The sequence below is a fragment of the Myxocyprinus asiaticus genome, chromosome 21 (genome assembly GCF_019703515.2).
Source record: "Myxocyprinus asiaticus isolate MX2 ecotype Aquarium Trade chromosome 21, UBuf_Myxa_2, whole genome shotgun sequence".
In the NCBI taxonomy this organism is placed as follows: Eukaryota; Metazoa; Chordata; class Actinopteri; order Cypriniformes; family Catostomidae; genus Myxocyprinus; species Myxocyprinus asiaticus.
Window position 1 is genome coordinate 17,439,859 of NC_059364.1, and position 19,963 is coordinate 17,459,821.

Here is a 19,963-nt window from a genome sequence, read left to right on the forward strand (position 1 = left end):
AAAATGTGTGAAGGATATTGCCATAAGAAGAACAGCTTCTAAAACAAGAACCCCATTTCAAACAGACATGAACTGAATTGAAAGGGTAGGGCTCGTCGTTTTTTTTTTTTTTCTGTGTCGTTTGAAGTGTCTGTATGAGCAGTCTGAATCTCTTGAGCTCAAAGTAAACAGAGCACCACACAAAAGGCTCGACGTCTCACCTAGCGCAGGTGAGCCGCGGGAGCGCGTCACGGTTGAGTGACAGCCGAATTTTAATGGCTCGCCTTTGATCTGTGTTCGCTCCACCCTTTTCGAATCTTCGTTTAGCCAATCACGTGTCCCGCAATCTAGTTGCGGAGAAGTCGCGCTGGAGCGAAAGGCATAAGCTATCCACTTACAGAGACACCCGATATCAATCGCATGGCGCACGGGTAACCCGATCGGCTTGGGCAAAAACGAGGCGGGGTGAAAGACTAAAGAAATCTGAACTGTAGAATAATAACAATGTCTGTTTCCTCTAGTGAAGTGACAGTGGCAAGCGACATCAAAAAGGAAAATGTGAAGTACACGGAGCCTCTCGAGAGCTCCAAGGGGAGTATGGAGCACGTCAGACTCCTGACTCTGGACACTCCGGTGGCCGCCGGGATGCTCGTAAGGCAGCAGCAGCAGACCTCTCCACCGGAGCGCAAGATGCACATTATGGACTCTTTGTCTACGCATAGTTCTCCCACAGCCACCTCTTTGGCTTTCTCGCCGGAGCAGGTTGCTTGCGTTTGCGAGGCGCTTCAGCAGGGAGGCAACGTGGATCGGCTCGCCCGGTTTCTGTGGTCTCTCCCACAGAGCGACTTACTGCGCGGTAACGAGAGTATCCTCCGCGCTCAGGCGCTGGTAGCTTTCCACCAAGCGCGCTACCAGGAGCTCTACAGTATCCTGGAGAGCCACAGCTTCAGCCCTTCGTGCCACTCTGCCCTGCAGGACTTATGGTACAAAGCGCGTTACACAGAGGCGGAGAAGGCCCGCGGAAGACCGCTGGGCGCAGTGGATAAATATCGCCTGCGACGGAAGTATCCTCTGCCCCGGACCATCTGGGATGGAGAGGAGACGGTGTACTGCTTCAAAGAACGCTCCAGGAACGCGCTGAAGGACCTCTATAAGCAGAACCGGTACCCGTCCCCAGCCGAGAAGAGGAATCTGGCCAAAATCACAGGACTATCTCTGACACAGGTCAGCAACTGGTTCAAAAACAGGAGGCAGAGAGACAGAAACCCCTCCGAGGCGCAGTCCAAAAGGTGAGCAAAGTTATGAACCCACCAGGTTCACAAATAGCTACAACACTAAAAGAAAGAATGAATGAATGGAGAAACAGTCCAGACCAAGTATGATGAAGTTTTATTGACAACATGACTACTGATATACACAACAGTTAAATCAATAATTGATAGCTATTATCCAAATGCCACATTTCATTATTTAAAACAAGGTACCGTGTCTCCTTGGCTTATCATGTGTGCTATGCTGAAAGCGTGGGTATGCTCATTTCCACATTTGACAGAGTTAATGAATAACACAATTCCAGCGGTCTCAGGTAGTCTACTTGACCCTGATGTTTGGATACTGGGAGCTTAATTTAGCTGCCTGTGCGCCGAGGACGCACAAAAATTACAAAATTGCTGGTTGGCTGTCATTTTAAAGTTTGTCTTAACGGTTGTGTTGCCAAATTATTGTAGGCTCAATTTAAAAGCATATTTGCACACATTTTTAAAGGCAACTTCTGTAGTTCCAAACGTGTGCATTGAATGTATCGCGTGAGTCGCTCCCTCGTGCGTGTTAATATGCGCGCGCGGGGTATGTGTGTGTTTATTTTGAGTGAGTACTTGGGATCCATTGACGCTTACGATTTGCCCCACCATATAAATCTCTCTGAACTATTTACTTATTTATTTTTAGCCAGAGGGAATAGGAAAACCTCCTCTTCAGCACTCCATTTTAACACAAGTCCTCGCGCGCACACACATACACACTGGGAATACAGCAATCACTTTAATGTTTTTCTGTTTTGTGAAAATAGTCCAAGTGCACCTGGTGGAGGTGACCTCCCGTACGATATCACACGAATTAGCCAAATTTAGAAAAGTCGTATGAATCCTTACGATTTCGCCGTGAGAGTAGCAAACATTTCAACAAAAGCAAAACATCCTCACCAGGCCCTTTGTGTCCACTGTACTGAACATATATGTTTTTGTCAATATCTCCGAGCACACAGGTCACATACATTTGCTTTTAAGACGACATCCTTGGCTTTTCAGTGATACCAAACGTTTGTGGTCTCAAGTAAAGACAAGAGCTTTTAAAGAGTATATAAAAAGAAGAATATAAGGTTTAAATTAGAAGCATACTATTTGTGTAAAGGTATAGAGTTAGGCTATATAAAAGTAATAAGATATAGACATAGGTGAACACGAAATATACAAAAGTACAATTAATAATAATGATGGTGCAGTGACGCATTCAAAAGTGTGGCACATAATATTGAGATAATAATAGTAAGAAAATATGTACCATAGTGTCAGTTGGAAGTTTAAACTTTAGGAGCTGCACTTTGGGGCCTTAGTTTCAAAATACTTCTAGGCATTTCACATTTCTTTCAGAAGTTATAGTTTCAATCAATTGTTCAAACAATAACAGCTCGTTATAGGATCACATAACCAAATTCAAAAGAACATTAAACTCCCCAATCACTGATGTGCACATGTAAGGGGAGCCAGCTGGTAGGTAGCTGCAGCAGTATGTAAACCTGCTCCCCTGGCCTCAAGAGGCGCACTAGCGACTGACGCTAGGGGCTGTAGCCTTTAGCCTCCTCCATAGCCCACCACCTGCCTCTCATGCTGGCTGACTCCGGTTCGAATCCCGCTCGGAGCAGGACACCGGTCCTGGTGCCGTGACCCGGATGGGAGTGAGGTTTATGGGGGTGAGTGTAATGGGAGCCAGCTGGTAGGTGGCTGTGCAGTATGTAAACCTCACTCCCTTGGCCTCAAGAGAGGCACAAGAGACTGATGCTAGGAGCTGTAGACTTTAGCCTCGCTGTTAGTGTGCGCACCTCTCATGCTGGAGACTACGCTCAAATTCCACTTGGAGCGGGTCGGCAGGACTGGTTACACACAGCACGGGGGCAGCATGTGTGCAAGCCCCTTTCATTCACAAATCTAAAGGTGCCATTTTGGTCGTCCAGAAAAAGGGGAAACATTTTAAATATTAAATTAAAATAGTTAAATAAAACAAAGTTAAAATCTCGTCATAATTTCACAATAACAGTAATAATGTGTTATTATGAGATTTCTTTGTAATTCGCAGGCGTATTAAAGAAAATTAAGCGGAGGTGCCTTTAAGAGCGTGCTACAGCACATCGGGGGCGGATGTCAATCGCAAGTGATCCTCTCTAAGATACTTTAAAAAAAATACCATGGTTTTACTTTGACACGTATGGGGTTATCACAGACCATGTCTGAAAATAAATAAATAAACAAGTGTATTACCATGGTGCTTTTTGTGAGAAATATAATAGAATAGGCTATTATTTGAGATAAAGGAAAAATGGGAAAAAATATGTACAGTATATACTGTATATACAAGAAAATGATTAAATACTCAAAATGCAAATACATTAGTTAAGTATTTATAATTACTATTCATACCAAAAAAAAAACAACAAAAAAAAATCAGTGCCCTTTTTTTATCCCTCAGCCCCTGACCCTGCTAAGGTCTGTGCACGTGACTGTCCCAAATTAAGGGTAACTTTAAATAAAACATTGTAATTTAACACAAAACTACATAATTAACACTAAACGGACCAGAATTATAACCCCCGATTTCTTATAAATGACAGTAAATAACATTCCTAAACAGTCCACAAACTTCGCACAGACCTACCCCATTAATTATTAAATATAGCTAGTCCCAAAGCATAATCAGCAACAGCAGGCGTTACAATACCAATACACCATGCGTTATTATAATGATATATTGTGATAACAAAACATAATGGGGCGTTCACACAGAATTTGCTTTGTGTTCTATAACTGATGAACAGAGCGCAACGGAATGGAACAGAATTCAGGGGGTCTCGAGATGTAAAAGTTGAAGTATTTTTGCACGTGAGAGAGTTATGGAAGCCTTGTCGGAGTCGCACAGCTGCTGCGGTCATTCATTAAACGAACCCCCTCTCTCAGCTACACGAATTTATGTTTGAACAGCTAAAGTTACTGTGAAATAACGTTTTCAGAGGACAGCTGAAGCTAATCAGTGGAAGAATTACGCTGTATCGGACTTTATGTTGACTAAAAAATCAGCTAAATTTAACCTCTCGTCACTTGCGATCCATCCCCGTTTGGCGAAGACCCTTCGGAAATAAAGCACCATTTGTGAAATCATGCTGTGATTGCGGTGTTGTGTCGCCACAGGACTTATTGCACCAAATGGTTTGTGTCAGTGTGTGTGTTTGTGTGTGTTTGTGTGTGTGTGTGTGTGTGTGTGAGAGAGAGAGAGAGAGAGAGAGAGAGTCAGTAGTATAAACAGGATCTATTTAGAATTACTGCTGACACAAATTAAGGCTGTGATCATGGTCCTGCGGTGTTTAGTGGACACTCACATCTCCATTTGTCTCTGCGCACCCCCATGTTCTTACAGTTGCGTCATTCCGCGTTCATGTACATTTTAGAAAAGAAGAGATATGGTTTTCATTTAGATTGCTTTTAATATTGAAGGTGCACATTCCTCAATTGTTTACTCTGAAAAAAGATGTTAACCTTAAAAAATGTGCTTCATAACATCTAAATGAACTAGTTTGATTCAAGCATAAATAGCTCCTTAAAAATGGAAAATTCTCTAATCATTTACTCACCCTCATGCCATCCCAGGTGTGTATGACTGACTTTCTTCTGCAGAACACAAACGAAGATTTTTTTTGAAGAATATTTAAGCTCTGTAGGTCCTTTCAATGCAAGTGAATGGTGGTCAGAACTTTGAAGGTCCAAAAATCACATAAAGGCAGCATAAAAGTAATCCATAAGACTCTAGTGGTTTAATTTATGTCTTCTTAAGCGATGCAATCACTTTGGGTGAGATCAGATCAATATTTAAATCCTTTTTTACATAAATCTCCACTTTCGCTTTCTCTTTCAGAATGTGGAAGTGGACATTTACAGTAAAAAATGGATTTAAACAGGGGCGGACTGGCCATAGGGGGAACCGGGACTTTTCACGAACGGGCCGCGACTGGCTGAAGAGGACCGCAAAACGGCACAGCGATATTCAGAAGGGAGCCGCGATATGCAGAAAAGGACTACGACAACCACCAACCCCAACAACTTTTGGGCCAGCGAAACATTTCACTTGCATTTTATGGATCAACAGAGCTGAAATATTTTTCTAAAAATGTTCATTTGAGTTCAGCAGAAGAAAGTAAGTCAAAAACATCTGGGATGGCATGAGGGTGAATAAATGATGAGAACATTTTCATTTCCTTTAAGGTAATGAATGCAGGTTACCATTTTTAACAGTAATAAAACTGCTCCAAAAACAGTTTATAACACATTCCGTTGGTATAAATAACAACATTCAACATGGTTACAATTTAAAAAATAACACGCAATATCAAATATTCTCTCTCTCTCTCTATTTCTCTCTCTTAATTTTTGGATTAAATTTCTTTTTCTTAGTGAGTCTGATGGAAATCACAGCACAGACGACGAGAGTAGTAAAGGTCAAGAGTCTTTGTCTCCGTGTCCAATGTCTAACTGCGCAGATGGCACCGTGGTTAATGCTGCTATACCTCTCTGCTCTGGAGCTCTGGAGGCTGGAGTAATCGTCCAGAAGGTTGGAGACTGCAGGAACTCTGTTTCACCACCTTCCGTCATCTTTAATGGTGCCTCTGCCAACACGTCCACCACTGTTTTCCACAACGGCACCCCTTCCTTCCTGTCCTCCACGGGACATGTCCTCTTCAGTGGCATGAACTTAGGACTCCAGCCTCTGGCTTGCAAGTCTGCAGTGGATGTAGAGCTGGATGGTGAAGGACATGATAAAGGGGTAGCTGTGTCATCAAGGGCGACAGTCCCTGCAATGGCATACCCCTCGTTTTACTGCAGTGTGAATGGGTCAGAGGTGGAGGTGAAAGCAGTGACAGTGGGGCAGGATATGTCAGCCCAGGACCGGGCCGCATCCATGAGCTCGGCATTCAGCACTACCACCTCTAATGGATCTCTACAGCTTGATGGTTACAGCTTGGTGACTGTACCAGGAGCACATCCTGATGGCACCGGGACCTCACTGCTTAGCAGTAAGTTGGTACTTCCTCCCTTGCAACTCCCATCGTCTTCTTCCCCCTCAACAATAACACAAGGTGAGTCAGCATCTTCAAACACAATCAAAGAGAACATTTTTCAGAACACAATTCATATATTGATTGTATATTAATAATATATCCTTAATTACCACATTGATTTTAATTTTTTTTTGTCAGGTAGTATACACTTTAAATAGTAACGCCGTTCAGGAAAGTGACAACATAAATTAGTCGAGACATTACAGTAATTAATATAAACCCAAAATGGCAAAATGACATAATCCCTACTTTCAATCTAACTAAATTAGCTTATTTTCAGCATAAACCATTAATTAGGGCATTTTATGTTTTTGATTAATATTAATGTATTAGTATACGAGCCTTTATTAAGCATATATAACATTAAAAATAAAGTTGAAATGCTCACTATTTGGCAAGTATTGCATGGAGGTCACCTTTTTATTCATGTTGTTATAACTGCATATTGATGCTTTATAATGCATTTGTAAATGACTTATTAGTTATTAGTAATCACCTTCATAAACCCTTAAGAAAGGGAATAGCTCAGTGGTAAAAACACTGGCTACCACCCCTAGAGTTCGTTAGTTCTTTAGTTCGAATCCCACGGCGTGCTGAGTGACTCCAGCCAGGTACCAAGAAAAAGATCTCTAATAATATTTGCAATTTAAATCTTGCTTGCAATAAATTTTGTTTCGTGAGGGTACACGGTTACTTTTCAAAACGTGATCCAACACTGAATGCTCAAGCAGCCTAATTTACAATTAGAAGACTCCTGATATTGCTACAACAATGAAAAAAACACTTACCAATTTTCTTGAAGTGAAAATCAGCCCTCATTTCCTGTTTAATTAATCAATCGCACGATCATGCAGAACAACTCAGGTTTTTAAATCCATAAGGATCTCTTTCTCAACAGCAATAACAGCAGTCATGGCATCCGACTCGTCAGCAAGATCTCGTGCTCTTCGCTTTCAAATTATGTACATCACTTAAAGCTAGAGGGCCTGGACTAGGACATATCCTAAAGACCACGCCTACCAAGAACAAATAAATCAGTCTGATTGGCTGATTAATCTGACAGTCTGACTTTAGATGCCTATTCACTGCGGTGTTGAGGGATTCTGTGGAAATTCTGAAGGCATAACGGGGTGGAGCTCAGACTTACGCGATGCTTCGGCTAAGGAGCATGTGATTTGTGAAACAGTTATCACACTTTGCTTGTTAGCATCAAGGAATAAATTCTAACTGGATAAACTTTTTGTTTTTTGCTATTCGTTTGTAGATGAATTACAAGTGGAAGCCATTGAAAATACATTGGCAAAAAGGTCAATGAGAATAAAAGGATGAAAATGTAATTATTTATTAGGCATGTTACGTCAGCAGAGAAGGCTTTGCTGGCCCTGAGAAATCGCCACTGATTGATGTACAGTGTTACCCTAATGTTTAAGGGTTATAACTTGTTTAAAACATGTCTTCAGAAGCGATATGATAGGTGTGGGTGAAAAACAGATTAATATTTAAGTACCTTTTTACTATAAATTCTCCTCCCTGCCCAGTAGGTGGCGATATGCACGATGAATGTGAATTGCCAAAAACAAAAGAAGAATGTGAAAGTGGAGATTGATAGGAAAAAGAAGAACTGTGATCAATGATATATAATCCATTTTTAAATTACTTATTAGTCATCAATGATCACCTTTATGAACCCTTAACAAAGGGAACATCAATGTACAGTGTTAACCTAATTTTTAAGGGTTACATCAGGAAGAAACATCTCCTCAAGGTAGCAATTGCATACTACCAATTTTTAAGTACATTGTAAAATCTCAATATTCATTCTGAATGGTGGATTTTTTTTTATGTTGTTTAGTGTGTTTTTATGCAACAAAAAGCATTTGAGAGCTTGATCTTCTCTCTCATATGGTTTTTTAGGTGCTGTATCATTGAGTAGTGTCGGTGGCAACACTACTTTTACCTCTCTGTGCCACCTCCAAGTGGAGGAGCAGGACAAGCTCCGGCTGACCACTCTGGAGCCTAGCACAGTGCTCTACAGCCTGGGTACCTCTGTCAAGAAGGAACCTCTGGAGAGTGCTGATGGATATCTTTACCACCATGCACTTCATCTGGAGCAGGCTGGCCACCTAGGTTACGCAGACACCCCTGACCCAACCCACAGATCCCCCACCTCACTTAACACTACCATGACAACGACCCAGCAAGAGTACACCACTCTCACAGTGAGTTCACCCTTATTCACCCAAACGGACCTAACTGGTGAGTTCAGAGGTCATGATGCCCAGGTGGCCTCGGACCTAAGTGGTGACTTCCTGTGTGCGGTTTCAGAGGTGGGGGAGGTTACAGGCGAGATGGTGAGAGAAATGGAGGAAAAAGAGGAAAAGCAACTGACTAAACTAAAAACAGTCCATATAGAGGAAGAGATGGCTGACCTTTGAACTTGCTGGATAATATTTTTGATTTTTTTTTTCTTCCCAATTTGGAATGCTCAAATCCCAATGTGCTCTAAGTCCTCGTGGTGGCATAGTGACTCGCCTCAATCCGGGTGGCAGAGGACGAATCTCAGTTGCCTCCGCATCTGAGACCGTCAATCCGCGCATCTTATCACGTGGCTTGTTGAGTGCGTTACCGTGGAGACATAGTGCGTGTGGAGGCTTCACGCTATTCTCCGCGGCATCCACGCACAACTCACCACGTGCCTCACCGACAGCGAGAACCACATTTTAGTGACCACTAGGAGGTTACCCCATGTGACTCTACCCTCCCTAGCAACCGGGCCAGTTTGTTTGCTTAGGAGACCTGGCTGGAGACACTCAGCACGCCCTGGATTCGAACTTGCGACTACAGGGGTGGTAGTCAGCGTCTTTACTTGCTGAGCTACCCAGGCCCCAATATTTTTGATTATTGAGTTTGTTTGTTTTTTAGGTTTTGAGCCTCTGAATGTTTTGTTTTTATTGTAAGTATTAATTTATTTTTGGTGAATCTGTCCTCCACTTGGCTTGATAGTGCACTCCAGTTTGGTTTGGATAATTATGCAAAGTCATATTCATAGATTTTAAGTGTTTATTTGTTTGAACTTTTTCTCATTTCTCTCTCTTTCTTTCAGTAGTCAAGTATAATACAATAATACCTTTCTATATTTCTTCAATATCTCCAACTCTCTTTTCACTTTCTTTCAAATGTGTTTACAACTTTCAAGCTCCAGATACTAATTCTAGCATCAAAGTCAGACAGTCTATGCCTCTTTCTCTGTGGGGAGTGTGGACGCATGTGTATTTTATGGGAGACACCTGCTAGTTTCTGCCAAGAATAGTTGAGTTTAGCAGACAGGTGGACATCTGGTCATGTGACATCCATGTTCTACAGTCCTGCAGGGTCATCTGGGTCGAACCATAAAGGTCACCCTCCCCAACGCACACCCTCATGCACAGACACACTTGATTTCCATGCAGATTAAAATATTTAACGAATCTGTGTTAGTCATAACATTGGCTGCAGCATTAAACTACATTAATGATATGCAAATTATATGCATATTAGGAAGCCATTACTGATGCTGATGATGAACAGTTTATCGGTACAAATGTTACAGTTTCAATATGTTATACAGCTGTCATGAACAGTTTTAGGGCATTATGTGTACACAGTATCTTGTATCATATGCTTAGCATTAGTGGGGTTTTTTTAGATGCAAACTGGGACAACAATACGAATAACTTAAAACTTCACCAGGTCAGTCATGAGTAAAGGGAATCGTTTTTCCCCAAGCATTTGAATAAACTCACCATTTGGGTTTTATAGTGATCCAGCAATCCAAAGACAGACACAAGCCGACCATGTAAAGAGCAAAAGATTTGCTGACAGACTGAATGTCATGTTAAAACCAGCAATAAGGCAAATGCAACTATTAATTTACATTTAAAACCAAAACAAAATGTCAATAGATTGTAATAAGACATGTCAGCACAGTTGTAAATGTGAAAAAGATTTATATGATATCCTATGTGTTAGTTGGAATGTTTGCAAAGCGTGCAAGTGAATGTGTTTGTGTGGGTTGACTTTTTGCCTTCCAGCTTCCTGAGGCTCGACATTTGATTGGACGTCAGTGTACCTGTCATTTTTGTTATTGGTGCTGGTGTAACATTTGCAGTATTTAACTCCATAACAATAATTATGCAGTCATTCTGGGATTGTTGGATGACTTTAGAGATAATATCAATGCTATTTGCATTTGTAAACTGTAAAAGTGTCTTACAGGATTATCAGAAATGAAAAGCATATAGATGTGAAAAATAAACTAATACAAAGTTGTAAATGTATGATCAAAAAGAAAAACAGCCTTTGTGAATATTATTTTAGCATGAACAAAAATGTTAAAAGTTTAAGACAATATGATGTATTTTTCTAAAAAAAAAAAAAAATAATTGTTCCATTAAATATTTATATTCAATAAATATAGCCTCATCCAATTTATTTCATTCATGACTGTGAGGGGATTTGAAAACTCTTGACATGGACGTTAGAAGTCCAAATTTGAGATTTGTTTGTGTTTTAATGTTATGTCTACAATGCATGTTAAAAATTCCGACAGACAGGAAACATGCAAATAAAAAAAATTAAGTAGCCAGGGAGGGGTGGGGAGACCTGATACAGAAAGGCCAGGCCGGGTGCTGGAAAATCAGTGGTGATCGTTTGCACATGCCTGGTGGTCTGGAGCTTGTTAGCAAGCTGCTCTTGTCTCAGACTCCTAAATTCAAATAAACAGGAGGGCGATTTCTGGAGGCCCTTCTGTCTCCTGTTGGGGGGGGGGGTGTCCAGAAAGAGGTAAAGAAACAGACATACAGACAGAGAAATTCTTTCTGATTTGAAAATAAGTGTTATAGATGGCACTGAGCCGCAATGGTGTTTCTCAAACAAATTCCTATAGTTTTAAGGGCACTAAACCATGCCAAGGCAGCCAAACAATTTCTGATCCCAAAACTTTTATCTGATCTAAATGCTTCATGAGCATTTGATTGACACACTGACAGAATTGGCTGAGTGACAGGCTGAATTGGGCTGATTCAAAGGCCAAACTAACTTCTAGAAGGCTGAATATGTCATTGTGAATACTCTAGCATCTCAGCAATAATGTTGGGACTCTTCCAGTATTGTAGTTCATGGCTCCTTTCACTGAGAAGGGAAAAACAGAACAAGTTATCAGAGAAAGAGTGGTAGAGAGATAATTGGAACAGATTGTATGAGGAGAGGAAATAGGAGCATTGTCACCTGTTCCCAAACAGCCTAGGTGACCCCGTTGCCATGAGAGATGGCTGGGTATCAGATAACACCAGCTTGAACAATGAACGCAGTGAAATAGAAAATTGAAGAGACCTCCTGTTTGTGTGTGTTGTTAGAGTTTAGAATGAACTAATTGTAATTTGCAGAATTCTGATGCTGTAGAATGTGAATGGTTTTATGTCTTATTTTCACATTAACCACATGCAAATGAAAATGAGATTGTGATCGAAACGAAACATACATGTCAAACAAACCTCACACTGAGCAACAGAACAAACAGAGAACATACAATATAAAATATGAACCTCTCAACCGAGCTTTATTAATCCTCTTACTGTCTTAAGACAGATAAAGAATATGTTATAAACACTACATATATTTGTCAAGACCATCAATACAAACAAAATAAAAAAAGAACATAGATTTTTTTTTATAGAATTGGTTAAGAGAAATAAGAATTTAAAACAAATTGTTTCTTCCATTGTCTAAACAGGTCAATTTTGACCCATATAGGAAGAATCATTTGTAACCTTTCACCTCCTGACTTTCTGGATTATTGTACATCTATGACTCAATTTTGACCTATATATATTTTTTTTTCTCAAATTTAGTTGCTAGCCCCATCCTGTTTTCTAGCTTTCCTTCCTGCTCCACTGGGTACTGCATCTTTCCTACAAATTGCATACTTTCCTCTCAAACAGAGTTTGTGCACACATGCACATGTGCACACATACACACACACAGAGGTTTTTTTTATATATATATTTTTGAACATCCTAAACCCCTGTAACACTGCAACAAATTGATTGACATTAGTGGGAAGGAATTGATTTGTTGCAATGGATGTGTAAAATGGGCCCAATTTAACTTCTGGAGAAGGCAATAGAGATGAATTTGTGAAATGGCAATGTGCTAAAATTGTAACTCTTAAATGTACACTGTTTTTCTACAAGCAGAATAAATAAAAAATTATTGTTATATAATTAAGATATTAAAAATGCCAAAAGTGATTGAAATAAACGTAAATGAGACATCCTTGGACAATTTCTTTACCTTTTTTTTTTTTTTTTTTTTTTTTGTGTTACTCTATTAATTTTCTGTATATATAATTTTACCCCCTATCATTATACACTATGGGTCAAAAATGACCCGAAATAAAAAAGGAGGGTACAGTTTCTTAAAACAATAGGAGGGTAAAAAACTATGACCTCTCACCTCTTGAGTTCTTAAAGCAGGGGGGTTTAACCCTGGATGGCAAACAGAGAACTGGATTTGTAACCTGAACCTATCCTCACACCCCCACTAATGAGCTCTGTGCCTTTCCTCAGCTGTGTTTCATACCTGTGTGTGAGAGAGAGAATAATGAATATGAACCAGACCTGCTGTGTAACTGTGTAAGTGTGAGCATGTAAATGTACATAAATGTAGAGTGCTAGATATACATGCAGACAATGATTTTTTATTTTTTTTATTGATTTTTTTTTTTAGATTTGCTGATTGCAAATATATTGTATATATATATATATATATATATATATATATATATATATATATATATATATATATATATAATTTTTTGTATCTACATAATTTATCAAATGGATAAACTATGTATCCATTGTATCTGTTCGCTGAAGTGTGTTTCTGCAAACAGCAAAAAAGTAAAGTAAAAGTAAAATGCAAAAATGTTTTCTTTTAGGAGAAGTGTTTGGGTTAGGGTTAGTCTTTGGTCATTAGTAAACTAGATAGCTAGGTAAACGTCTGTGTAACTGAAAGGGATGGGTTGTTAAAAATGAAGAGAATGAGCATATGTATTTTAGTGAAGCACATATACACATAGAGGTTAATCTATGCCCCCTGGTGAAATATAGGACAACAGAGGGAGAGACCTACAGAAACTGTCCTTTCATGACTTCTTTCAAAAGCCCCCACACCATTTTGTAAGAGTGAAAGACATACATTATTCTTGAATTAATCAAAAATATTTTACTTTGTTGTTAAGCTTGTCAGTTTATGAGCTGAAACCTCATCTGCATTCTGATCAAGCCACACTTGCATTCCTTCAAAAAAAGTGAAGCACAAACGTCATGACAAAAACCACTGACTTATTTTACGAATAAAATGCACATTTCAAATTAATCACAAAGAAGCCTACTGTATTTTAAAAAAGCCGATGGAGTTTTATATAAAATGAGTTTGTCTAGTTGTGGCATACACAAATAAGTTGTCACTGACTGGCGCCCTCTTCATGTAGTAGAAAAATATGACACATTCAGTCCGGTTCTAGAAATTAAATTGTAGCCTAATAATAATAATAATAATAAATTCTTATCAAATAATTGGCTTGAAGACTATTTTAATATAATAGGTTACAAATTCAAAACAAAACCTAAAACACGTTAATGACTCTTTGTCTAATTAGAAAGGTATAAGTTTTATCAATAACCAAATATATTTCATTTTCATTTTCATTTTCTAAGCACCAGATTGGTTGTTGAGAATGTTTAAACCTGCTAAAGCACAACTACAGGAATCAAAACACGTGTCTGAGCAGAAAGTTACATCCTCTCCAATTCTACACCATCTGTTTTCTTTTCCCATGCTAATATTGTAGTTTTCCATATTGCTTACATCATAAAAAAGTAGGCCAAACCATTTCAATAATCTCAGTTCAGAATAATTTATACGAATAATAAAATAGGCTATAACATTGTAAAGCGTTCTGTAAATCATGACAAATTATGCCAAAATGTAGGGTTATATATTGACTTTATCGCAACTAATTGCATGTCCCCCTCAGTTAAAACGGTTGCAACGCCCCTGCATACAAGCAATAGGCTATAACAATCTATAAATATACTATTAATAATAATTGTATTCATGTTATTATTGCGGTATATCCTCTATATAGTAGGTCTCATTTCGGACAGATGAAGTTTAAGAGCCTTAAGAAATAATAATCTTAGCTGTAATATTTTATTTATTAAGGTATCTAATTAGAATTTTCTAAAAAAAAAAAAAATAATAATAATAATAATAATAATAATAATAATAAAACACCATGAATGTATTGTGAGCTTTTTAGTGTTTTATTATTAACTTTTATATAGGCCTCACATTACTTATTGCATATGTATATAGGCTTGTATAATTGTTAAATGCTAAAAGTTGGTTTAAAAGCAGGCTATGCCTATTTATAGGCCTATTGCTTTAATTTAATTATTGTATAGTCTATTTGCTAGAAAATGCACAATGTGGCCCGTCTTTGGAACATTTGGTCTGTGTGAAACCGTGTGGTTTGTAAGGTGGGTCTGAAACACTAAACCGATCCATTAGCGAATAACTTGTGAGCTTGACGAGCTCTTAGTCTCTCGTCACAGCTCTTTATCTCTCAAGATATCTGTAACACGATACCGGGACTTCCAGATGGGCCCGCCTGAGGTTGTTTTACTTTTTGGAAAAATATTACCCTTATTTTTATGGGTTCGAGGACGAAGACAGTGTGAGGACTTAGGACTCTAAATATGTCCTAATGCTAATTAGTATCAGTGTAATCTTTAATTGGCCCCTGAACACCTGGGAAAACAATCAGTCGTGTTCAATCTAACAAGGGGGCGTTTGTCTGCCTCTCTCTCTCTTAATGGTTTTTTAATGCTATTGAATAGAAACGGTTTACTCAACTGGCAGACTTTAATTATAGCCTATATTTTAGAATGATATGGGCATACTTAATAGAAATATTCTACCAACAATCAAAACATGTCGATTATTTGAGGGCGTTTCTATTTACTCATGTCATGGTGTGTGTTTACTGGCCAGTTCGATTAGAAGTATTCTGTAAAGAGTTGTATCCTACATTATACAGAGCCAACGTACTACGTGTAGCTAGCTAGAATTAATTACTCTGTTCATTTAAAAAACACTTCGCGATTACAAACATTTCAACAAATTATTAAAAAAGTTAATACATAGTAGTTATTTAATTACTTTTGTAAATTATCTGTAACGTGAACGTTGTAATGTAAAGTGTGACCCAATTAAAAATATAATAATAATAATAAATAAATAAATAAATACATTTTAATAAATGTTTCTGTATACTGCTGCCTACACCCGTATCCTCTGTCCTGAGCAGTAAACGGGGGCCGATAACTGCTCAGGTTACGGTAATATGTCCAGCACAATGCACTCCCTCCATCCCACATCAGATCCTTTACCAGCCCCCAGCCAAAGGGACGTGCCCTCTCTCAGGTCATGATCATTTCAAGATGTTCCATCTTGTGGACCAACAGAAGCGCGCACACCCTCATAGTTCACCAAAGAGCCCTACTGTGATGATACAGGACACACACACACACACACACACACACACACACACATATACACACACACCTAAAGTGCATTCTAATAAGCACAACATAAATGTCACCATATTTCATGTTCAATCACCTGTGTGCCACCACTGTGAAGGTGTAAACTGTTTTTCTTGTGTGTGTGTGTGTGTTTATGAGTTTTTGTGTAGCCTAAATGAAAGACTGAGCAGACGAGGATCTACCACTAATTAGGTGTTGTTGCAGCCGTTTACAAAATTTCAGCCTACATATACAAACGATTTCAATGTAAAAAATATATATATATTTAGCTGAAAATGAAGTTTTAAATTGTATTTTAATTCGTATTAAACAGCAACTAAATTTGGCAAATATAATGCATTGTTTAATGCGATTTGTTTTTAAACAGATTATTTAGTTTCGTTTGTTTCATTGAAGGTCTGTGATTTATCAATTAGCAAAAATGTAATAATAATAATAATAATAATAATAATAATAATAATAATTTATTAGCGGATCTTCATAATTCATTTTCGGGGTGCGTAACTGAATTATAAAATAGTATGTGTCCAGAAAAGCATGCTATGTCTTTCTGTTGCTAAAGAGTAATTTCCCACCTCGTGAACACACTCTTGAATCCATCATCACACCACCGACCCACTCTAATATTAACAAGGTGTGAAAATGCCACCAAAACAGGCGCCTAGTATAATACATGGCTTCGTTTGATATATAATATATCATAGAAAATAATATGGAATAGTTTTAAAATAACTTAAATGAGTTATGTGAAACAATTATGATTAATAGACTTGTGATATCAGGAGGCACAGAAGGCAATTTAGATGCTGCATGCAAGGCGGTGGAGGTGCTTGTGAGGGATTTGTGATAATTTAATAATTGATTTGTAGCCTATCAACAGGAGTGTGAGTGAGTGTGTGTGTGTGTGTGTGTGTGTGTGTGTGTGTGTGTGTGTGTTCAGGGTCTCTAGTTTCAGGCCTTGACGTCCGCCCTCCGGGGAGGAAACGGAACGGATCTGTAGATGCAGTTCTGCTCTGCTGACCGGTTCTAGCACAGACCGGGACGAGCTAATAACGGAATGACGCTGTGCTTGGTTTCTGTCATATACCAACACGGACAATCCACATCCAAATCTAAAGTGTAGAGTGAAAATAGACCCACAAAACCTGACAACGGACGGTTGTCAATATTGGAGCTGCATCAACAGATCCAGGATTTTGATATCAAAGGGGAACTCTGGACGTGGCACTGGGCTTTTATCTTGGGGCTCATTTTGAGAGGAATACCTACAGAGCCTTGGCTTGGGGGGATTACGTGGTGGATTTGATCGAGACACCATGTCAATCTTGCCCTCTTTCGGATTCACGCAGGAGCAGGTCGCATGCGTCTGCGAAGTGCTACAGCAGGGAGGGAACATGGAGAGGCTCGGACGTTTCCTCTGGTCCCTGCCAGCCTGTGACCACCTCCACAAGAACGAATCCGTGCTCAAAGCGAAGGCCGTTGTGGCCTTCCATCGGGGAAATTTCCGTGAGCTCTTTAAGATCCTGGAGAGCCACCAGTTCTCTGCTCACAACCACCCTAAACTGCAGCAGCTGTGGCTGAAGGCGCACTACGTGGAGGCGGAAAAGTTGCGGGGCCGCCCGCTCGGGGCTGTGGGCAAATACCGTGTGCGCAGGAAATTCCCTTTGCCCCGTACGATCTGGGACGGTGAGGAGACCAGTTACTGCTTTAAAGAAAAGTCTCGGGGTGTGCTACGTGAATGGTACACGCACAATCCGTATCCATCTCCACGAGAGAAGAGGGAGCTGGCGGATGCAACGGGACTGACCACCACGCAGGTCAGCAACTGGTTTAAAAACAGGAGACAGAGAGACCGGGCAGCCGAGGCAAAAGAGAGGTGAGATCTTGATTCAAATACAAATACAAATACAGGTTAGCCAACAGATTTGTAGGCTAAGTGAAGTCCAGGAACTAAAGTTGTCCAAACTAGCATACAGCCATTATAATTTGCAAAAAAAAATTATAGAGAGTAATATTATAAACCAATGAAAGATAGACAGACAGATAGATAGATAGATAGATAGATAGATAGATAGATAGATAGATAGATAGATAGATAGATTGATTGATTGATTATCAATTTTATCAAATTTAGAGAATTTTATGACTAGGCCTTTATAAAAACCACCACAGTTTATTTCATAATTGTATATAGCTTATATTATTTTCATCATAATTTAATTGGGATTTAAAACTTCTCTTTTTTTACAAATAGGCTACAAGAGAGAGAGAGAAAAAAAACTTTTTTAGACAGTTTTATGTTACAATTTATTACAGCAATGCCAGCCTATACTTGGTGTTCATTTCATTTTAATATTGAATTATTTTTACATATATATTTATACATTTGTTAGACGCTTTTACCCATGACCTTGGCGTTGTTAGCACCTTGCTGTAGTTGAGCTACAGGAACCCCCTATATATTTGACCATATTTAATTTAATGTAATGTTATTTTCTCTAAAATAGTATTATTGTTTTAAGCTGAAAGATTCTAAATCTTTTCTTTCGTAAATATGAGTAAAAATAAACAATACAAATACACATTCAATGATGTTGTCATATTGGCGAAATTTTGTGCTAATAGACAATCAGGAGGACGTGAGAAAGAATTTAAATAACCACAATCCTTTATTACATTATCATTCCTCAAAAAGACAAAAGAGAGTGGTTAAAAAAAAAATTCATCTTCTAATTTTTGAGAAAATGAAAAGAGAGAGGGAAAGGGAGGATGGGGTTTTTGTCTTGTGTTTTCGAAAAATTGTGTTTTTTGTCAGTTTTTATAATTATTATTTATTTATGTGATCATTATTTTCTGGTTAAACTCTTTTAAACAATTAAATCATAACACTATAGTAAAGTTAATTACTTTCTAGCACAGTAATATTGGACCTATTCATAATACGTAAAAATATGTGATATTCCTCCAACAGAGAGAACAGCGAGAACAACGGCCTTGGCGGTAATAAACAGAACCAGCGGTCCCCGCTCGACGGAGGAAAGTCGCTCATGTCCAGCTCGGAGGATGAGTTCTCTCCGCCGCAGAGCCCCGAGCACAACCCCGTGCTTCTGCTGCAGGGGAACATGAACCATCCCGGAGCTCCCACATACCCAATGCCCGGTCTCGGTGCACAGCATTCGGTACACAGTATGCAAGGACATCCGCACCAGATCCAGGATTCGCTGTTGGGATCTCTGACATCCAGCCTTGTGGATTTAGGATCTTAGTTCACATTTTAAGAGACAAGACTTGAACACGTTATGAACGTACGCCTAACATTACGGTATTACTGCATAACCTGTTCTTATGACGCAGAGGACGTTTGCTGAAATAAACTATTCTGTTGCAAAATGCTTAGAAAAGGGAGAAAATCAAAAGAGTTTGGGGAATTTTGATTACTGGATAAGTGCGAAAAAATTGGTAAAACTAGCGAGGGTGACATTTAAGAATATTCACGGTATTGCCCAACAGTAACCTTAAATAACTTTTAATAATTTATGAGGTTTTCCTTAAAGATTATCTATAGAAATTGCTCTGTATTGGACAGCACGAAGAGCAGGATTTTTTTCATGTGAAAATCACTGCATCAAACATCTTTAACTTAACACTATGATTGTGGACAACTTTGTTCATTTTTTTTTTTTTTTGTATTCAGTTAAGACAAATGTATATGAAGCCACTACATTTAATTTCTATTTCTAAAAAAGAATGTGGTTCTCCAACACCTCAAGGATTTATTTTATTAACTCTTGAAGTCATCATCATCACGGTTTTGAACATTTGTCTTTAACAAAAAATAAAAATAAAACCGTAGACCTAATAATCAAAACAAAACAATTTTCGGAAAAGTACAAATATATATATATATATATATATATATATATATATATATATATATATATATATATATAAAGCT

General features: G+C 38.7%; 2 protein-coding genes across 2 annotated transcripts; both read left to right on the forward strand.

Moving 5' to 3' along the window:
• The first annotated feature begins 104 nt into the window (after nt 1–104).
• On the forward strand, nt 105–10,781 carry LOC127412402 (homeobox protein SIX4-like). The gene is made up of 3 exons (XM_051648720.1): nt 105–1,268; nt 5,694–6,376; nt 8,273–10,781. Exons 1-3 carry the CDS (start codon nt 484–486, stop codon nt 8,791–8,793), a joined length of 1,989 nt encoding a protein of 662 aa, XP_051504680.1. The 5' UTR covers nt 105–483; the 3' UTR covers nt 8,794–10,781.
• Nucleotides 10,782–17,055: 6,274 nt separating this feature from the next.
• six1a (SIX homeobox 1a) lies at nt 17,056–19,963 on the forward strand. Its single transcript, XM_051648133.1, has 2 exons — nt 17,056–17,884; nt 18,980–19,963. The coding sequence occupies exons 1-2, from the start codon at nt 17,325–17,327 to the stop codon at nt 19,272–19,274; spliced, it is 855 nt and encodes a 284-aa protein (XP_051504093.1). The 5' UTR covers nt 17,056–17,324; the 3' UTR covers nt 19,275–19,963.